General features: G+C 40.7%; 1 protein-coding gene across 8 annotated transcripts in view; it reads left to right on the top strand.

Moving 5' to 3' along the window:
• The window catches only part of LOC117400464 (golgin subfamily A member 4-like), a 97350-nt gene that overhangs the window by 63821 nt on the left and 14459 nt on the right, over positions 1-19070 (top strand). For all 8 annotated transcript variants that reach the window (XM_059022820.1, XM_059022822.1, XM_059022818.1 and 5 more), the window contains 4 exons: positions 909-1022; positions 3604-3624; positions 4433-4501; positions 6186-6261. In XM_059022820.1, coding sequence (XP_058878803.1) covers positions 909-1022; positions 3604-3624; positions 4433-4501; positions 6186-6261 — 280 coding nt within the window. The remainder of the gene's footprint in view (positions 1-908; positions 1023-3603; positions 3625-4432; positions 4502-6185; positions 6262-19070) is intronic.

Below are 19070 nucleotides of genomic sequence, written 5' to 3'. Positions count from 1 at the left end.
GACTGCCTCAATAATAATGATGGTAAAAATATTCCCCAAACAGGTACAGAACAGGTTTTAAAATTTCAATTCAGTATTTTTAAATTAGTGATCCCGAATCCATTGTTCTGGTATAATATTGAAATGAGCAGTGCTAAATCAAACCTGATGGCTAATAATTGATTAGCTAGCTAATGACTAACATAGCCCACCCAATTCAAGTTTACAGGACAACAGAGACATGTTTGTTTGTGTGTTTGTGTGGTTGTGTATTTTGTTTTGCTTTGTTTTGTATTTTGTTTGTAGATTTTATGTAGTGTATATACTTTGTTACAACTGAACAATTATGCAATTTACATGCAACTACTTTTGACTCGTGTGCTGACCAACTTCTGCTCTAGCATAAGTTAATTCATTAGTTCTCACTGGGACTTTTTAGGATTTGGGGCAACTGGAGTTCACACTAAACCCACAATCTGCTGACAGTGTCATAGAAAGTGGCCAATTCTATTCAAGACCAATTTAGCACATGGAAACCAAGTGTAAAGGCATACAAAAACATTTAAATATTCTGAATTTTATGACAATGCTACACTAGTATATCTATTATAGTATATCAGGAGGCTGTGTGGTCCAGTGGTTAAAGAAACGGGCTTGTAACCAGGAGGCCCCCGGTAAAAATCCCAGTTCAGCCACTGACTCATTGTGTGACCCTGAGCAAGTCACTTAACCTCCTTGTGCTCCGTCTTTCGGGTGAGATGTAATTGTAAGTGACTCTGCAGCTGATGCATAGCTCACACACCCTAGTCTCTGTAAATCGCCTTGGATAAAGGCGTCTGCTAAATAAACAAATAATAAATAAACAAATAATAATTAACCTATCTGTGCCTGCAATGCAAGAACCAAAGCTGAAACCTTTTGATCCTCAGAACCGAGAGGAGGAGATGACGTGCAGAGTGAACGAACTACAGAAACAGCTGGAGGAGCTCCAAATGGAGAGAGAGCAGAGGCTAAAGGACAAGAAGAATCAGAACAGTGAACAGGTACTGTACCATCAAGCAATAGAGCCCTGGTTAGAGGGCAGCTCCATCAGGCATGTACCAAGCAGAACAGGTCAGCTGCCAATGTAGTGCTTGACAATGAGGGTGCTATTGCTATTTTAAACCATTCAACTGAAATGTTACTTTATTGATTTAATGGCTGCATACTTATGAAGTATGAAAGCATAAAGAGTACATGAACAAACTTAGATTGCCAAATGTCGCTTTTTCCGGCCTCCCTTTCCTTCACCCCAAAAATGACAGAAATGTTTGTATCCTAGCAATACTTTGATGTTGGCTACCTACCGTACTAGCACTAATATAAGCACGTAACTATATAATCAATCTTTTAATGCAAACTGCAATGGTAGACGTCAAATTAGGCTCTAATTTTAGGCATTGATTCACCAATATGTAATCGAAGCTTGGGAAAAGTAAGCAAGGATGATCAATGCATCGATTAATTGTTGCATCTGTAGTAGTGTATAGGGTTAATACATGGTTAATACATCGTTAATACGGGGGGTGGGTGGGGGGATTTGTAATGCTTTGGACTGAATACAGTTTATTATTATTATTATTTATTTCTCAGCAGACGCCCTTATCCAGGACGACTTACATTGTTACAAGATATCACATTATTTTTTTTACATATAATTACCCATTTATACAGTTGGGTTTTTTTTTTTTTTTTTTTACTGGAGCAATCTAGGTAAAGTACCTTGCTCAAGGGTACAACAGCAGTGTCCCCCCACCTGGGATTGAACCCACGACCCTCTGGTCAAGAGTCCAGAGCCCTAACCACTACTCCACACTGCTGCCCTCTTGTAACAAAGATCTCACACCATAACTGATACCAAACAATCAAAGCAGTCAGCTGTAGATTGCATAATGATTGCTAAATGTTCAACAAATTTATCATGGGGCATTGGTCAACATTGTTTAAAACTAGAGACAACAAAGCTGTTAGCAACACGGGGACTAAGATCCACACTATATATTCAGTATTCCTTTAACATAGCATGGTATGTCATTGCCTAAGCTTCTTCCCCTTCAGTGGAAACAGTGCTGAACAAGATCCTTTCCTCATCCCTGGCGACTGGTTGAGAATGGAAGGGAACATTAATAATATCGGAGGTGCTAAGCTGTGTTTGAGTGCCAGATAGTTTTTAAAGACTTGGAAGAGTAAGTGTAAATGCTGAGCTGGCTTTTACCCTTGTATGGAAGTGTGTTTCCTGTGTAACAAGAAGTCCTGCTGTGTGCTGCAAGTATTTATATCATCAATCTCTAACAAATACATGTATACATGTATATAACTAAATGGTCTTGTATCTTAGTAGAAAAGTTTCTCAGGGACTCCACAGAGCTGCTCTTGGAAGAAGACATAAATACAAAAACGTGTTTAATAAAAACAGGATAAACGTTCTCCCTGGCATGGCAACGTTTTTAAATGTATCATCATTTAGTTATAGAGAATTTAATATAAGCGATTTCCTATCATTCTTGATCTTTACAGAAATGATTTGTGGTGGTTGTTTGTACATTCAATGTGTTTAAACTGTCACTGATTTATTCTAATAACACTCATTTTAGCAGGAGGTGTAAAATGTATAAATCACTCGCATTTTTGGAGGACTGTTTATTTTGAGTCAATGAAACACTGTGAAACCTGTAACTTGACTTTGCTCTTTTTCTAACTAATTGGCTGCATTAAACTGTGCCTGGTTGAGTTGGTGGTGGGTAACAGTGCCAAATGTACTTAAGGTGGATGTCAACCATATGTTAAGACCCATCTAATAAAAAAACAAATTCCGAGGTAGAAGAAAGAATTGCTTTTATTCCAAATATGTGATGGATTCTTGCTGTTTTTAAAACAACAAAAATCATCCAAACCCAAAAGTTTGTTGTGAGTAATTTGCTATTTATTAAATAAGATCCAGCTATTGTATTCAATGTGGGATCTTGTTTAAAAAAAAATAAATAAAAAATAAAAAAATCTGCTATGCGAGTACTGCTATACCTTTACTGGCGCTACGTAGAATTTTGCATTAATACAACTTCCACCCACATTCTAGCAAAAAGTTTGTATTCTGTTTGTCTTTTCAGAATGCGATCATGGTCTCTATTAACTTCCAGCTAAAAATAAAATCACGGTCTGCCAGGTCCTATATAAATTACCTCATATCCTGCATCCTTCAAAACAGTCACACAGAGCTTTATTATCACAATCTGACAAGTATTCAGCGTGCTTTCACGAACCACTCTGCCTTTGTTTCACCCTTACAGTATTTCAGATTAGTTATTTAATGTATATTGGCTTTGCAGTATTTTTCAGAACCTAGTTTTTCTTACTGTTCCTAATCTATTTTGGTTTCTGACCTTATTATATGAATATACAACCTTAGATGTGTTCAGATTTTATACAAAACATTTTTTTTTCTGTTCTGTGGCATTTTTTAAGTCTTTCTCCAGCTTGCTATTAAGTCCAGTATGTAAGTTTTCCAGAACCACACTTCGACAAGCATATTGTTTCCAGAGTAATGTAATTGAATATATTCAAACATTTGTATTCTTTCATTTACAGGGTTCCATGTCTGAGCTGCAGGTAAGAGATGCCTTTTTTATTTAAATTTAAATATTGTAAATTAGGCTGCCCTGCCCCACCTTCTCATACAGTACATACTAATTACAGACATTACATATAGTCAGATTCATCCAACCATTACCTTATCTTGGTAACTCTGTTGTACACACCACTCACCAGCTTTAGTTTACTTTAAATCCTACAGACTGTCGTCAGACATGCATAGTTTCAGCTTACAGAGGTAGGTAGAATAGGGTTGATTCCCTCTCTGGGTGGATTGTCAGTATTTAGGGGAGGATGGGGGTTATAGTATTACAGCCCTGGGCTAATGAGAAACCTACAATAGTTTTGTGTTTTTTGGAGGAGTTACAGGCAACTTCCTCTTTTGTGAAATGGCTTTCTGTGGTGTATTTTCTATCAGACTACTCATTTGCTGCAGATTAAATCCCCTGTTAAGGGGTTATAGTGGAGGCATTCATAAGTCTAGAGACTCTCTTATCCAATTCATGAAAGTTGGTAAAGTCGGTAACATTATTATAAGTTATTGAGAATAACAGATTGAGGGGTAGGAGAGTGGGGTCTGTCTGTCCATACATACATCCAGCCAGCATGAGTGGGTTTGCCTTTTTGTGTATTTTACAAGGGACTGTAGCATTGACATTTCATTTAAAAAAAAACAAAAAAACAAAAAAAAAACATGGAATGCCTCCTGAATGTGAAACAAGTCCACTTAGAATTCTTTAAAATAGCGCCCTGTCTCTTTTTTCCCCCAATTGACATATTGAGATCTTTTGTAGAACATCTGTAGCATGTTTCTGCTTTGTTGCAGGCACAGCTCGCGCTAAAAACAACACTACTCAGCAAAGCAAAACTAAAGGAACAGGAGTTCCAGGAAAGAGTAAGTGGGTGTGCTTTTTTTGTTGTCATAAGTAGGGCTTCTGATTTTCGGTTTTAATCGATAAAACCCGATAAAAACCCCCTCCTGATACAAAAAAAAATGAAGTCGGTGGCTAGCCAGTAAACACCGGAAAAACTGTGGAAATGGTTAATCTATTCACGTTGACTTTACCCTTTTCCCCATTAAAAAATAAAACCTACTGCAAAAATAATAATAAATACATTTCCCAGTGCTGCTGGGCAATGTCCCGCCTTCCTGACTTGCATCTATCATTGATTCGTTCTGAATACTTTAAACACGCCTCAACTACTGAGTGACAGCACATTCCTACATTTCTATTGGAGACTCCGTTTGTAAGATTTAAAACGAGATTACAATCAGGATGGAGGCTTGTTATTATTTATTTTATTATTATTTATTTCTTAGCAGACGCCCTTAGCCAGGGCGACTTACAATTGTTACAAGATATCACATTATTTTTACATTACATTATTTTTTTACACATTATTTTTACATATAATTACCCATTTATACAGTTGAGTTTTTACTGGAGCAATCTAGGTAAAGTACCTTGCTTAAGGGTACAGCAGCAGTGTCCCCCACCAGGGATTGAACCCACGACCCTACGGTCAAGAGTCCAGAGCCCTAACCACTACACCACACTGCTGCCTTTTTGTTAGCAGGATTTACAGCTGTATTACAGTTAAGATACAGGGGTTTAAAACAGAATTCTGGCGAAATGTACAAAAATGCCTACACACAAAAACCCCAGAAGAATGTGCCCCTGACCATAGGGATTTTGTTGTGGAAGACAGCAAAGGAAAGAAGGTGCAACTTAAGTGTGCAAGTACTGTTGAGTTACTACTATACATATTTTGACAGAAAAAAAACAAAACGCTCAAGCATTTTGGAAAGTAACTGAAAACACTAATTTCATACAGTATATCAAAAACGAAAGCCCCCCCCAAAAAAAACGATTACATAAAACTCGAAAATAGCTAAAAATAAGCACCGAAAAATACAATTAATAAAACCCGAAAAACAGAAGCCCTAATTATATTATTATTATTATTTATTTCTTAGCAGACGCCCTTATCCAGGGCGACTTACAATTGTTACAAGATATCACATTATTTTTACATACAATTACCCATTTATACAGTTGGGTTTTTACTGGAGCAATCTAGGTAAAGTACCTTGCTCAAGGGTACAGCAGCAGTGTCCTCCACCTGGGATTGAACCCACGACCCTCCGGTCAAGAGTCCAGAGCCCTAACCACTACTCCACACTGCTGCCCATATGACTGGTAGATCAACTTGGAGCTGTGGCCTAGTTTAATGTCAGCTTTGCACAATATGCATAGTATGTCTAATTAAGCTTGTACTAAAATATGGAATTGCGTAAACTGCTATGCAGTGAGAGTCTTAACTTTCAACAATGCACTAGCAAATATAACGGCACTCAAAATGACAGCTAGTACAACCTAGGCAACACAGCAGACCAGTTAAGTGGTCTTGACCTTGCTTATGCCCCTGTATTCTGTTTTTGTTTTTTTTGTTTTTTCAAATGTTACTTGGTGCTGAAAGAGTTAATTATGTAATACGCCATACAATAACATCCAATAAAATATACATGAAAATTGTATACAGTTTTGTGACCACCATCCTTTTTGCTTTGTATTCAGATCCATTCACTTGAAGACAAGCAAAGAACTTTTCCTAAGAACTCTGTTGTGACACATCTAGGAACACCATACAGAGGTAGGTAAAGCAGTGTTGACTCCCCTCTTGTTCTGGACAGGGGAGAGTGTTGGTACTGGGAGGGATGTAAGTTGATGGCTTCTAACCAATGAGAAACAAGTAGGCCGACTGGTGGAGGGCCTAAAAATAAATAACTTCTGGATCTGTCGCTCACATGTTGTTTCCACAGTTTTGCATATATAGTACAGTTTAAATATTGGCATAAAGACCTTCTTTTAAATGTTTAGCGTGGAGTGGCACATCTAATTAATGGTGTTTGTACCAACATGTGTGGTTTTTAGAGGGTAGATAGTTGATTTTGGATATGGTCCCAGTTGAAGTAATACATCAATACTTGCTTTCTTAGCACAGCACTTTTCATGATGCTTTTTAGAGCTGTGCCTGACTTTGCTGACCAGATTGGATAGGAGCTGAACAGTGTATTTGGCCGTCTTTTTAATTCGATAAGTTTCCCATTCCCTGTAAAACCTAGATCCAAATTAACTGACAACAAATGAGTTCATTCCAAAACAGTCATTTAGAAAGAAAAATAAAATCTGTGCAGCATTTCTGATACTTAATGTTATCTGACACTTTTTAAATGACTATTCAATGACCATAAATGTATGGTTTTGTGATTTATAACAGGAAATCTTAAAATACATATTTTTCCAGTTTTTCTCATACAGGTAAAGATCCATTTATAATTTAAACATATCGCTCAATATTGATGCAAAACAAAAAACTGCCCTAACACTGTCAATAGGGTGTAGGTGCTTCATGTGCACGGCTGACACTGATTGGATGTGATGAGTCTGCAAGGTGTACACTGTTCTGCAAGAATATGTGACCATGCCTCATTTTAAAGCTGTCAAAAGGTAAAAGTCAAAATAGATTTGTGCAATCATTATTACAACAGATTTATAAAGGTCAAGTTTTTGCAACATCGAGCAAGAAGATTGACAAACACATTTTGATTCTATTGTAAATGCTATTTTGGAGTTAAAAAATAAGAGACTCAGAGTGTCCATTTTAATTCAGAGAATTATTTGGTACCCACTGTTCATTGCATATCTCGTGTTAGTCACCACAATAGCTTGCGCAAATCTCAAAATGTACTGTTTAAACTAAAAAGTAAATATTTAAATGTCAAGCAACAAGTCTGAGTGGAGTTACATTTCTAAGCCTGGGAATTGTGGAGCAATAGAAAAATAAAAAGGGCAGTACTTCTTTTCTTATTTTGTTATTTAAGATTGGAATGAATTCCCATAAGTGGAATATGAAAGCCAAGCATTTGTGTTTGATTAAAGGTGGAATTACAGTTGATAAAACAAAAATCTGTCAAAAACCCTTGACAATTGGGTCATGAACTTGTTGACTAACCTCGGGCTGATCAGATTCGCGGCAGATTGGAGAGCACTTTCTGTAACTTTATAGTGGAAGACCTCCAAGAATGAGTTTGGCTTGTGTTTTTCATTCCTTTTCTGAGATTTTGTCTCCAAACCAAGGGCATTGCAAAACCATTAATACTGTAAGAACCTTATGAACTGATGCAGTTCCCTTTCAAGAACGAAATGTTATTCCATTTCCGATTGGGATATACCTCTGTGTAGCCCAATTCATCTGAGCGTGTATGTCAAAGCTGCTCGTGGAGCCCCCTCTGCGCCAGGCACGAAGCCTGAGTAGGAGCCTGTCACGGTTGTTTTGTGAGACAAGTCACATTTTTCTACTTCTCTCCCTCTTCCTTTGAGGAAAATATTCACGCTTCTAGTATACATCATACTTTAGCGTGCTTTCTGCACCTTTTGCCATCTGTTCGGGTTACTTTCCACACGGCCTTGTGCACCGCTGGAAGCCCACAGGTTTTCCCACTCCTTCCCCAGGACCAGTTACCCCCTCTTGGCTAACTTGGTGCTCCTTGCTGCTGCGCTCCTTCAGGAGCCTTTACTTTCTATTCTTTTTCTCTCCCTCTAGCTCCAAGCAAGAGAGTAATATGTGTATTACTAACATTAGGAAAGAAAAGTGAATGCATTTCTGCATTTCTTTTCCTCCATTCTTTCTAGATTGTTCCAGAGTGGGAATGGCCTGTCTCCCTGTTTAGGTTACAAAGCCTGTGCTCACAGACAGTCTCCAGTTTTCCAGACTTGATGTCTGTCTGTCTCGTGGACTGGCCCCATCACTTGCCCTGTGGCAGCCATACTACAATTTTTGCAGGACCTTATTTAAATCTCCCTCTCCTCTGAATGTCAAACTGGCAGCCATTTCAGCTTCCCATATTCAAATAGACACTTCCTGGCAGAACAGTTTTTGAAGGGAACTCGGAGGTTGCGTCCTCCTAGGAAGGATCGTGTACCTCGCTGGCGGTTGAAAGTGGTGCTTAGCGCACTTACGAAACCACCATTCGAGCCCCTGCATTCAGCAGAGGTGAAATATTTATCTTTGAACACGGGTTTCCTACTCGCAATCATCTCTGCAAAGCGAGTATTTGAAGTTTCCATTGCTAAAGCCTGCCTATTTTTATGGAGACCAGGACTAAAGTCACGCTCCGTACTACCCTGCTTTCTTCCCTAAAAGCATCTCTGCTTATCATGTCAACCAGTCAGTGGAGTTGGTGGCTTCTCATCCACCACCTTTCCAATCTGACAGGGAGAGGAAGCTTCACACACTCTGCCCAGTTATGGCATTAGTGTACTATGCTGACCGGACTCAGGTTTGGCGTCAAACAGAGCAGGTCTTTATCTGCTGCGGGCCTGAGTTCCCTGGACAAGACCTGTCCAAACAGTGGATATCAAAGTGGATTTGGGGGCACTGTCTGGATTGCCTATGATGTAGCCAACCTGCCCCCACTGGTCAATCCAAAAGAGGTCTCGCAACCTCTTGGGGATTCTTATCTGTCTCTGACATATGCAATGCTGCAGTATGGGTGACCACCCCCCCCCCCCCCCCCCCGCACCCCCATACCACCAAGTTCTATAGACTAAGGGCCTCATTCACAAAACAGCGGTAAAGTGTTTTGCATGCAGTAAGCCCCTTTAGGGCGTGCTTTGTACACCTGTTGTATTCACTAACCAGTAGCAGGCAACCTAGCGTGTGGAAAAAGTACAGCGTCCGAGTCATTTAAATATATAGGGTGCTAACTTTACTAGGTAACTCAGTGTGTGTTAAAAGTACCACTTATTGAAACTAGGCAGTGTCACAGAACCAGCAAAAGAGCTGCACAGGAGAGCGAGAAGAGTCAGGGAGAGAGTATTTCAGACCAGGCAGATGTTACTAGGGCTGTGTGAGGAGGAGGAGGTAATAACTAGATACAGATTGAGAACAGATCATATTAGCCTTATATGTAGGGCCCCGGAAAATTCACGAATGTCACAGAAATCGTATATTTGACTGCCTACTGTGAAAAATATGCATTTTTTTTTTCCTTTCAGTATTTTACATTACTCTTCACCTCCCCTGTTCACTTCAGTAGCTCTACAGTAGCTGTACATGGTACAAATACCGGCTTCGTGATTGGTGAATTCCTCATACTGTACAATGACATTCAAGTCAGAGGTGGGAAGCTTAAAGTGGTTGTTTTAGATATTATTGGTTTATTAGCTTGCAGTGTATGATTAACATTAAAAATGCAGACAGCTGACAAATCAAAAAAGCTAAATTAATTTCAACAGAAGATCGCGTTCAGAGCTATGAAAAGGTGACGTTGCATGCAGATGCCGGGATTCTGTTTTGCTCAACTTGTAATGTGTCTATGGATCATCTAAGAAAAGGTACTATTGACAAGCACTTGACAGCGCAGTACACAAAAACAAGAAAATCAAACTTGAAGTTCAGGCTAAACAATTACCGAACAAGCAGGTCACAATCACAGGACTGTTTAAAAATAACACAGAAAGTGGAGAAGCACGTAATGTCAACACATTTGAATTGGTAGAAGCCTTAGTGCAATGAACATACCAATACAACGGCTGGTCAATGAAATATTACACATTTTTTTAATTAAAAAAATCCCCAATTGTGGAGCTGTGACTAGCAGCGACACACTCAGACAAGAGTATCTGTATGCAGCACACAAAGAATGTAAAAATGAACGATTCTGTGTCTGTTTGCGTTGTATGCGACAATGACACTGATGAGTTTAAGATTTTGGGACTAAAAGTAGCAAAATAGTTCATGGGAATTACACAGTCATTGTAGTTAATGTGTCAACATACATTTTAAAGGTTTACAAAACTCGAAAATGTTGCTGAATTTGTCATTCAAGGTTGTTTTTAAAAAAAACAGCTTTATGTGCTTGTTACTTTAATATTCTGCATCTGTCAAGGATGTTTGCAATGCAGCAGTGTGGGCTACTTCCCATACCTTTACTAGGTTCTACATACTTATTGTCGTGGATCCTCAAAAGCATCCTAGTTACTTATTACTGGGGTTGTCTATGGTAACGCGGAAGGCAGCCTTTCAGCTTAGCCTTGTAGTATTCCAGTCGTCCTGCAATCTTGCCCTTGCGATGGCTTTGGTACACTCACCCATACGGTAATGGTTACATTTCGTACTTGAAAGGGAACGTTAGGTTATTGTCAAAACCCAGGTTCCCTAAAATAGAAATGTAACCATTAACCTTCCAGGTTGCTGTGTCCATGATTGCAGCAGGCTAGAAGGAAAAATGACGCCGAGATCTGTGAGCGCTGTGCCTGTGCCCTCAGGGGTGGGCCACGACTGCGTCGCAGGCTCTGCAAGCAGCTTTGGTATATCTTATCTGAAACAAAAACACATTGGAAATGTGAAAAAAATGGCAAGTTATCACAGCAAAGAGGCACAACTGTAAAACTGATGGGGGGCCAAGGTTGCCCCAATTGTTTCTATCTTCTATCAAAAACACAAGCTAAGTTAGAAGAAACAATTGGGGCAACCTTGGCCAGCACCAAGGAAATAGGCACAACTGTAAAAGCGGTGGAGGTTAAGGTTGCCCCAATTGTTTCTACTAACTTGGCTTGTGTTTTTGATGCAAGTTCGAGTCACTTTTATTGTGCCTGAAAAATAAATAGATAGATAAATAAATAAGAAGTGAACCCCTGGGCATTATCAAATCCTTTTTTTTTTTCATTTTACATTCTAAAGTACATAAGAACAAAAATACAAAGATATTTTCCAAGCTTTAGCAGCAGCAAAGTCCTTTATCAAATCTGAGTATTCTAAATTCTTGTCAACTTCTCTCTCATTTGACAGTATGATTTTCATGGTAAATGAAGAGGCTTGCGAACACGAAGCATTATTTTACAGTGGATTGTTACCTGTTAAGTCTACTATTGCCCACATAACGTTTTGACTTGCTGAACAAAGATACAATGGATAACTGTGTGAAAGTGTGCTGCGACATGTTTGCTACCACTATCCCACATGACACAAACCTTCTGTCGTGTATGTGGATGAGTGTGGGTGGGTCTGGGTCATGTGAGTAGTCCAGACCCAATGAGAAACTATCATGATCTATGGTTGCTAAGGAATAAAAAAACAATTAAAAAAAACACTACTAGCGCCAGAATTTAATGTTGCTCGCACTATATGAGGTACCCCAAATTTGTACCACTGACCGTTTTGCGCGCACATAACAAACACATTAAATCTCACAGCTGTCTGGTTGTGCGCAGGGCCCCCAAAAGGGTGGGGGCCCAAGGAGGCCACCTCACTCTTCTTGCTATAAGGCCGGCCCTGCATTCTCCCCACGCATTCACTCACTCCCCCTTCCCATGCTAAGTAACGGCGTGACCTGTTCCCCTTAAAATACATGTAATATCAAAGACAAGCTGAACAGACAACAAGTCCTGCAACAAAGCAATTGTCCGGGTCATTACAATATATTTTTTTATTTGAAAGTAAAAAAATATATGAAAGTATGACGACCTTTATGTACAAAATCTTCACTAATATACAATTGAACAAGAACTGTTGAGTTTTTATTTTTGTTTCATACAGTATTAAATGACAGTGATGAATTAGTGAAAAATAAATAAATATCAAGATAGATAAATAAAGAAATGTCTATGTATTGATTTACATATTCATTTATTTCAATGTTTATCAGATATTTTCAGAATTGTATCATTTTGAATTAAAATACATTTTTCAGTGTCTCAGAATGCTGATGAAATGATGACTCTCAATCTCCAAAATGTAAAAAAATAACAAAGTCCTGAGAATTCTCAGCTGGCTGACTTCATCTTTCAAAATACTGATTGTTGTGTACTACTGACAGTAACACAACACACTTGCAAACTGAAGGTTATAGTTTCAAATCCCACGCATGCCAGACCTTTTTTTTATATTTGTATTATATTGCAGGCAAATGTTCCATTTTAAAACAGAAGTAAATCATTTAATATAAATGACATACATGTCACAATGAGTGCATTCCCTAGTATATTTCCATGTTGACAAAACAAGTTAATTGTCATTAAACTCGGATGTCCTGTAATATACATATGCATGGATAAAAGTGCCTGGAGGCTGCAGAAAAACTGGCGAAAAAGGAGGACATTTGTACCTTACTTTGGCAACTTATTTCTCTTACTGTATGACAGGTATTGACTTTATTTTCTACATTTTTATCACTTATTTGGATAAAATTCACTAGATGTGATCAAAAAATGACAAACTGTAGTAGAGCAGGTGTTGTGACTCTCCCAGTTTGTGGCCTGTCATTGACAGAGTGTGTCTGGTTGTACCGTCTCGCCAGGTTTGAAATTGCTGGCTGTGAGCACCCAGGACGGCGAGCCACAGGACGCTGCCCTAGACCAGCCCCCAACATGCCTACTGCACGAAGGCGCTGCTCTCTTGACACACAACATATTTTTTTTTCTGTGATTTTCTTTATTGCTTTTATTCAAGCTTGCAGTTCAACAGCTGAAATCACTCCATATCCAGTGTCCAATCAACTGTCTCACTAATTAGGTGATTAAGTGCATATGCTTGTCATAGTCACTCAAGTGTGTCATGGTCAAGGATGAATAATCGAGTGATTAAAAAGAAACCAAAAACATTTTGTCAATGTCCATTGTTTTATATACCTTTATTTTTTTTTCGAAAATAAATGTGTTATAATAGTGATAAGTTTATTTTTTGATGGTGTGTGTGTGTGTGTATATGTATGTGTGTATATATATATATATATATATATATATATATATTGTGGTAGCGTGGCGGGCAGTCAAGACTGACTAGCGGCAGGTACAGCAAACACCCACAGACAGAGTTATTGTTCAGCGCCTTGGCGCACTTTTATTCTCACCAAATAAAACAAAACACAGGAACAAAGTAAATATTTGAACCAAAATACTATAAACCCTTTTACAAACAGAACAAACCAAAGCCTATCTTCACTTGAAGATACTAACTTCACTATATTGAAGTCCCTAACTCACACAGGACAGCTAAGCTGTTTCCCTGTCTTAAATCTAGTTTATCAATTCTTTTAATCACTCTGCACTTACGTTCTCCACATTCAACACTCCTGCCACCTCCTTCTTACACTAAGAACAAAAGGACAGTTTATATAGCACAGATAATTGCAAACACTCAGACAATCAACACCCTATCTACCCAATTAGCCAGGTGTTTCCCTTTTCTGGCTGAATGCCATCAGCCCTAAAGGCTTCTGGGAAATGTAGTTTCCCCAGCTACTTCGGCCATGACGCCTATCATGAACTACAAGTTTTTCACCTTAACAGGGGAACATAGATCTTGTCAGCCTCAGACTGACATACTTATTAGCCCTCACTGCCCCACATATCCTCCCCCTCAGCTCCAACCCTCTGGTTAGAGCGGCCTCCGCCGAGAGGCAATGTGCTCGGGATAGACCATCCGCGTTTCCATTTACTGAACCAGCTCTATGTTTAATGGTAAAGCGGTATGGCTGCAAGGCTAAAAACCACCTTGTCACTCTGGCATTCTTCTCTCTGTTCAGACTCATCCACTTGAGTGGGGCGTGATCTGTCACCACAGAAAACTCTCTACCCAGTAGATAATATTTTAGGGTTTCTACAGCCCATTTTACTGCCAAACATTCTTTTTCTACTATGGCATATCGCTGCTCCCTTGGTAACAATTTTCTACTTAGGTAGATGACCGGATGTTCCTCACCATTTATCATTTGTGACAACACTGCCCCGAGACCCACATCAGAGGCATCCGTCTGCACCACAAATGGCTTTTTAAAATCAGGGACTATTAATACTGGGCCGCTACACAATATGTTTCCCAACTGGTTAAAGGCTTTTTCAGCCTCTCCTGTCCACTTAACCATATTTGGAGTTTTACCCTTAGTCATTTCGGTTAATGGCGCCGCAATTGTAGCAAAGTCCGGAATAAACCTCCGATAATATCCTACGATACCCAGGAAGGCCCGAACCTGCTTCTTATTTATGGGCCTCGGCCAGTTTTTTATGGCTTCCACTTTGCTCACTTGTGGCCTAATTAACCCACCACCGACAACGTAGCCCAAGTATTTTGCCTCTGTTAAACCCAGATGGCACTTTTCGGGGTTAGCTGTCAGCCCTGCCTGACGTAAGCTGTCTAAGACATTTTCCACCTTAGCTAAGTGAGTCTCCCAGTCCTCACTATGCACCACGATATCATCAAGATATGCCGAGGCATACTGAATATGAGGCCTTAAGACTTTATCTATAAGCCTCTGAAATGTCGCAGGGGCACCGTGTAATCCGAAGGGCATGACCGTGTATTGAAATAGACCTTCCGGGGTCACAAAAGCTGTCTTTTCCTTAGCCTGAACTGTTAACGGGATCTGCCAGTAACCTTTGGTAAGGTCCAGTGTAGACAAGAATTTGGCTTTGCCCAATTTCTCAATCAGCTCATCAACCCGGGGCATTGGGTAAGCGTCAAATTTAGATACCTCATTTACTTTGCGAAAATCATTACAAAATCGCCAAGACCCGTCCGGCTTTGGAACCAAGACTATGGGGCTGGTCCACTCACTATTGGATTCCTCGATTACCCCCAAGCGTAACATTTTTTCAACCTCACTTTTTACGGCTTCCCTATTGGCTTCTGGTACCCTGTAGGGTCTGAGCTTTACCTTTACCCCTGGTTCAGTGACTATATCGTGGTGCACTAACGTTGTCTTTCCTGGTAATGTGGTGAATAAGTCCTGATTTCTATTCACTAAATCTCGTACCTCTCTAGTTTGTGTCGCATCTAAATTGGGGCCTATGTGAACTATATCTGCTGGTGCCCTATCACCCTCAGCTATTGGCTCTTCTGCGATTAAGACGGTTTCACGATCTTTCCACGGCTTCAACAAATTAATGTGGTAGATCTGCTCTTTTTTCCTGCGGTCTGGCTGGCGCACTTTATAATTTACTGGACCCATAACCTCAATTATTTCATAGGGCCCGTGCCACCTGGCAAACAGTTTACTTTCAGGTGTTGGAACTAAAACCAGCACACGATCCCCAAGTTGGAACCCTCTAACTTGTGCTTTCTTATTATAGTTTCCCATCTGTTCTAACTGAGCCTTCTCCATGTGCTCTCTTACTATGGGGGTCACCTTCCTAATTCTCTCCCCCATCTCCATTACATGATCTATCACATTCTTACCTGTGTCTATTTGGCTCTCCCAAGTTTCCCTTGCCATGTCTAGTATCCCCCTGGGCTGTCTCCCATAAAGTAACTCAAATGGGGAAAACCCAGTAGAAGATTGAGGAACCTCTCGTATCGCAAACATTAAATACGGCAACAGGGTGTCCCAGTTCTTCCCGTCCGTCCCGACTACTTTCTTGAGCATGTGCTTTAAGGTGCGATTAAACCTCTCAACTAGGCCATCCGTTTGTGGGTGGTACACAGACGTACGGATGGGTTTAATCTTTAATAAGTCACATAGGTCTCGCATAAGTTTCGATACAAAGGGAGTACCCTGATCCGTCAAAATTTCCCTTGGTACTCCCACCCTCGAAAAAACCTGGACTAGCTCTTTTGCTATTGTTTTTGAGGCGGTGTTTCGCAAAGGAATAGCCTCTGGATACCGTGTGGCATAGTCTAGAATCACTAAAATATATTCGTGACCCCTGGCTGACTTAGGTAAGGGCCCCACCAAATCCATTGCTACACGGTCAAACGGCACATCTATTACTGGAAGGGGAACTAAAGGCGCTCTAAAATGGGACCGGGGACTCGCTAACTGGCACTCTGGACACCCCAAACAATACTGCTCTATTTCTTTATATATGCCCAACCAAAAGAACCTCTTTAAAACCCGTTGTGTAGTTTTCTTGACCCCCATATGTGCTCCAAACAAGTGGCTATGGGCTAACTTCATTACTATATTTCTATAGGGGTGTGGCACCAGTAACTGTGTGACCTCATTTCCCTCTTGTTGTACGACTCTATACAGCAAATCATTCTTGAGAATGTAATGTTCTACAGGATTTTTGGTTTTACCCTCCACCGGCACCCCATTTATTTCCACCACAGATTTCCTAATATTCCCTAGTGAGAGATCATTTAACTGCTCCCTTCCAAACTGTAAATCTGGCAGAGACCATTGCTCCAGTAATTCCTGGTCTCGAATTTCTACTGGTTCTGTACCAGTTGCCCTCTCCCCAAGTAACATTTCTGGTACTCTTTCCCCTATGGGGCCCTTGCGTCTTTCTTCTCTTTTAACCCTTCTTGTTTTTCTAATTCTTTGGGGTTTTACAAACAGTGTCGGGTCTGGAAACGGGAAGATCTGTTCAAGGCACTCCTCTGGGCCAATTTCGCCTGACACTAAATTTCCAGCCGGGGGAGCCAATTCCCCTTCAACTTTAACCAGTGCATCAAACCCTGGATAATCTCTTCCTAGAATTACTGCGTGCGGCAACTTAGGCACGACCCCAACTCTCATTTTGCACTTTGAATCTTGACATTCAAGGGTAACCATACTGGTTGCATAAAAATTCACGTCCCCATGTACGCAAGTAATTCCAGTTTTAAGATTATGGTCCAATTGGTTTGATTCCACAAAATTTGTGGAGACCAATGTAATTGCACTACCTGAATCTGCGAGTGCCAGAGCTTCCTTCCCGTTAATTTTTAAAGGCATTAGAAATTTATGTACTCCTAGTGCCATGTTCACCACATTTACGACCCCACAATCATACTCATTGAGACCCACGTTACACTGCATGGGCTCGTGTTCGTTTGGGCACTGCACACTTATATGCCCATACTCTTGGCAACGGAAGCATTTAACATTTTTATACCGCTCTAGATTTATATGCCTGTTACTCCCCAGTCCCTTCACAGCCTGTGGCTGCTCTTCAGAGGCCCTTTTCCCCATTTCCCTCTTACCGGTTCCATTGCGAGACCAGTCCTTCAGGGTAGAGGGTCGCTCGGTGCTCCTTGACAGTGTCTCGTTGGGTAACCGAGACAGTTCTACTGCAGCCAAGTGACGCTCAACTAAAGCTACAAACTCATCCACTGTGCCTGGGTCCCCTTGACCAATATATCTCCTGAGGGAGGCAGGCATGGCTCTCAAATAATGATCCATAACCAGAATCTCCACAACTCGGGTCGCTGTGTTGACCTCCGGATTTAGCCACCTCCTAGCCAGATGTATGAGGTCGAACATTTGAGACCTTGGGGCAAGTTTCTCCTGAAACTTCCAGTTGTGGAAACGTTGTGCACGAACTACTGGGGTTACGCCAGCTCGGGCCAGGATCTCTGCTTTCAAGCTGTCGTAGTTCTCCGCTGCTGTTGCCTCCAGATCATGATATGCCTTCTGGGCATCCCCGATCAGGAACGGGGCTACTATCCCAGCCCACTGTCCCCTGGGCCAGGACTCTCGAGCAGCAGCTCGTTCAAAAGCAAGCAGGTAAGCCTCTACATCGTCACCGGTTGTCATCTTTTGCAGAACGTGGCTCGGTCTCATCATGGGCCTCCCACCCGGTGCGTTGTTTTCTACCGTGGCAAGCCGATTCGCCAGTTCCTGCCTTTCGGATTGCCCTTGTGCGATCTGGGTCAACAGGAGCCGAGTTGTCTCTTGCTGTGTCTCTGCTTGCTCCCTTTGCAGCCGGTTAGTTTCTTGTTGTGCCTCTGTCTGCTCTCTTTGACGCTGGTTTGCTTCTTGCTGAGTAGCAGTGGCCTGCAACAAGGCTCTGAGAACATCTTCCATAATTTATGTGTTTTTTTTTTTTTTTCTCTCTCTAGGGCACTAGAATCCCACCGCTGCCACCATATGTGGTAGCGTGGCGGGCAGTCAAGACTGACTAGCGGCAGGAACAGCAAACACCCACAGACAGAGTTATTGTTCAGCGCCTTGGCGCACTTTTATTCTCACCAAATAAAACAAAACACAGGAACAAAGTAAATATTTGAACCAAAATACTATAAACCCTTTTACAAACAGAACAAACCAAAGCCTATCTTCACTTGAAGATACTAACTTCACTATATTGAAGTCCCTAACTCACACAGGACAGCTAAGCTGTTTCCCTGTCTTAAATCTAGTTTATCAATTCTTTTAATCACTCTGCACTTACGTTCTCCACATTCAACACTCCTGCCACCTCCTTCTTACACTAAGAACAAAAGGACAGTTTATATAGCACAGATAATTGCAAACACTCAGACAATCAACACCCTATCTACCCAATTAGCCAGGTGTTTCCCTTTTCTGGCTGAATGCCATCAGCCCTAAAGGCTTCTGGGAAATGTAGTTTCCCCAGCTACTTCGGCCATGACGCCTATCATGAACTACAAGTTTTTCACCTTAACAGGGGAACATAGATCTTGTCAGCCTCAGACTGACATACTTATTAGCCCTCACTGCCCCACAATATATATAT

Source organism: Acipenser ruthenus, chromosome 4, assembly GCF_902713425.1.
Source record: "Acipenser ruthenus chromosome 4, fAciRut3.2 maternal haplotype, whole genome shotgun sequence".
In the NCBI taxonomy this organism is placed as follows: domain Eukaryota; kingdom Metazoa; phylum Chordata; class Actinopteri; order Acipenseriformes; family Acipenseridae; genus Acipenser; species Acipenser ruthenus.
The sequence above is the reverse complement of the archived record's forward strand: the minus strand, read 5'-3'. Positions and strand labels throughout refer to the sequence as shown.